The following is a 1915-nucleotide window of genomic DNA, read 5'->3' as shown; positions in this document are numbered from 1 at the left end:
CACCAAGGGTGTCACTGACCCCTATGGTTGGTCTGGTGAGCTTCTTGCCTCCATTTACCGCATCAAGGAGCACTTCAGTCAAGTTTTGGGCCCACGCCAGGGTCCTACCAGCGACCCGACTGCTCCTTCTGATGGAGACGCGCCTCAGGGCCCCACCACCGCCACTGGAGGTCCTCAGGTTGCCTTGAACAAGATCTTTCACCACATTGCCAACAACACCGTACCCGAGTCGATTCGACATGCCCTTTGCTCCATCAACTACACTATCCTGGAGAAGGCCAATGGCAAGTTTCGACCCGTGGGCACGGATTCCATCTTCAACAAGGTTGTCAACCGCGCTCTGCTCGAGCAACAGCAGCCCCATATTGCCCACTTGCTACAGGCCAGTCCAGAGTTGGCCGTCGGAGTCAAGGACGGCATTTCAGCAGCGGTTGGCATGGCCTTTGGTGAGCTCCAAGCCTGTGAGTCTACCCCGGGCTGGACTATGCTCTCCCTCGATTTCAAGAGTGCCTTCAACTACACCGACCGAGCACGGCTACACGAGATTGTGGCCGACAAGGTTCCTGGCCTCTTGCGCGCCTTTGAACGACACTATGCTCGACCCACTACCCACTGCATTGTCGACAAGTTCTTCAAGGTGATTGACATTGATGTTGGCCAAGGCATTGTGCAGGGCAACGAGCTATCGCCCTTCTTCTTTGCCCTGTACTCCTGTGAGGTCCTGGGTCTCCTCGACGCCACCACTGACTACCGCTGCAAGGTCATCAAGTACCTCGACGACATTGTACTGATGGGTCCCGCGGAGGACGTGGCGGCCGATGTCGAGATTGTCAAGGCTCGTGCAGAGTCTGCTGGCCTTCATCTGCAGCCCAGTAAGAGCCGCTTCTACATGCCTTGCCACCATCCCGCTTCCATCACTGCTATCAAGTCTGTATTGCCAGATGCCGTGCGCGAGACGGCCAACACGGGCATGACGGTCTTGGGAACGCCGATTGGCCGTCGCGAGTGGATGAAGAAGCAGCTGAACGACAAGGCAAAGCACATTGCTGGCAAGCTCAATGACATGCTGACGACCGGTGTCTCGCTTCAGGCCCTCCTCACGGCCATGCAGTACGTGCCTAGCCTCATCAACCACCTCTACACGCTGCCCCCAAGTCTGACGTCGGGCTTGTCCGAGCTCTTGAACCGTGCTTGCAAGGACACCTTTGTCAAAGCCTTTTTTGCCAAGGTAAACCTGTCTGCACCGGCTGGAGCTGAAGGCCATGACGTTACGCTGGAACAGCTCCTTGAGGCTCGCCTCTTCACACGGGCCAACACCGGGGGCTTTGGCCTGCACGACTTGGTTGAGCGCGGTCCGGTGGCTTATGTCTGCAACATGGCCAAGCTGGCCACTCACTACCCTCGGGTCTACGATCGACTTTTGGAGGATGAATCAAGGGCTGCTGACTTTGAGGCCCACGTGCAGCGAGCCGGCTTCCAGATGGCCACGGTCAAGGACGCGGGGACTCAGCGACCAGCTGAGATCATTGCCCTCCGCTCCAAGGCGGCACTTGACGACCTGATGGCCAAGTGCGCGCTGGACCTGCAGCAGGCATATCTGGCCTCACGTGAGTGGGGCGTCAGCACTGTCTTGACCATGCGGGGTCGGGACAAGTTGCGTCGCTTGAGCGACACGACCTTTGCCATTGCGGTCGTGTCCATGATGGGTTTTGGCCTCCATGAACTCATCAACGTCAAGCCGACGGACAAGTGCCCGCTCTGCAGCAGCAAGACACCTCAGCCGCGACTGACCCGCGAGCACCTGCTGACCTGCCGTCCCATCAAGCGACACAACGCCCTTCGCGACGAGATGGGCCGCCTGCTCAGGTACGCCACCCTCTCCCATGTCTGGGTGGAAAAGTCTGGCTACAACGCC

At 58.6% G+C, this 1915-nt stretch overlaps 1 protein-coding gene across 1 annotated transcript in view; it reads left to right on the top strand.

Moving 5' to 3' along the window:
• Nucleotides 1-436: 436 nt before the first annotated feature.
• Nucleotides 437-1915, top strand: part of MONBRDRAFT_29718 (uncharacterized protein) — a gene marked incomplete at both ends in the record, with an annotated part of 1973 nt that continues 494 nt past the window's right edge. Inside the window, one exon of the mRNA XM_001750171.1 lies at nt 437-1866. Within this exon, the coding sequence (XP_001750223.1) occupies nt 437-1866 (1430 nt within the window). The remainder of the gene's footprint in view (nt 1867-1915) is intronic.

The sequence above is a fragment of the Monosiga brevicollis genome, genomic scaffold, assembly GCF_000002865.3.
Source record: "Monosiga brevicollis MX1 MONBRscaffold_37 genomic scaffold, whole genome shotgun sequence".
Classification (NCBI taxonomy): Eukaryota; class Choanoflagellata; order Craspedida; family Salpingoecidae; genus Monosiga; species Monosiga brevicollis.
Note: the sequence above shows the minus strand (reverse complement) of the source record. Positions and strands in the feature narration are given on the sequence as shown.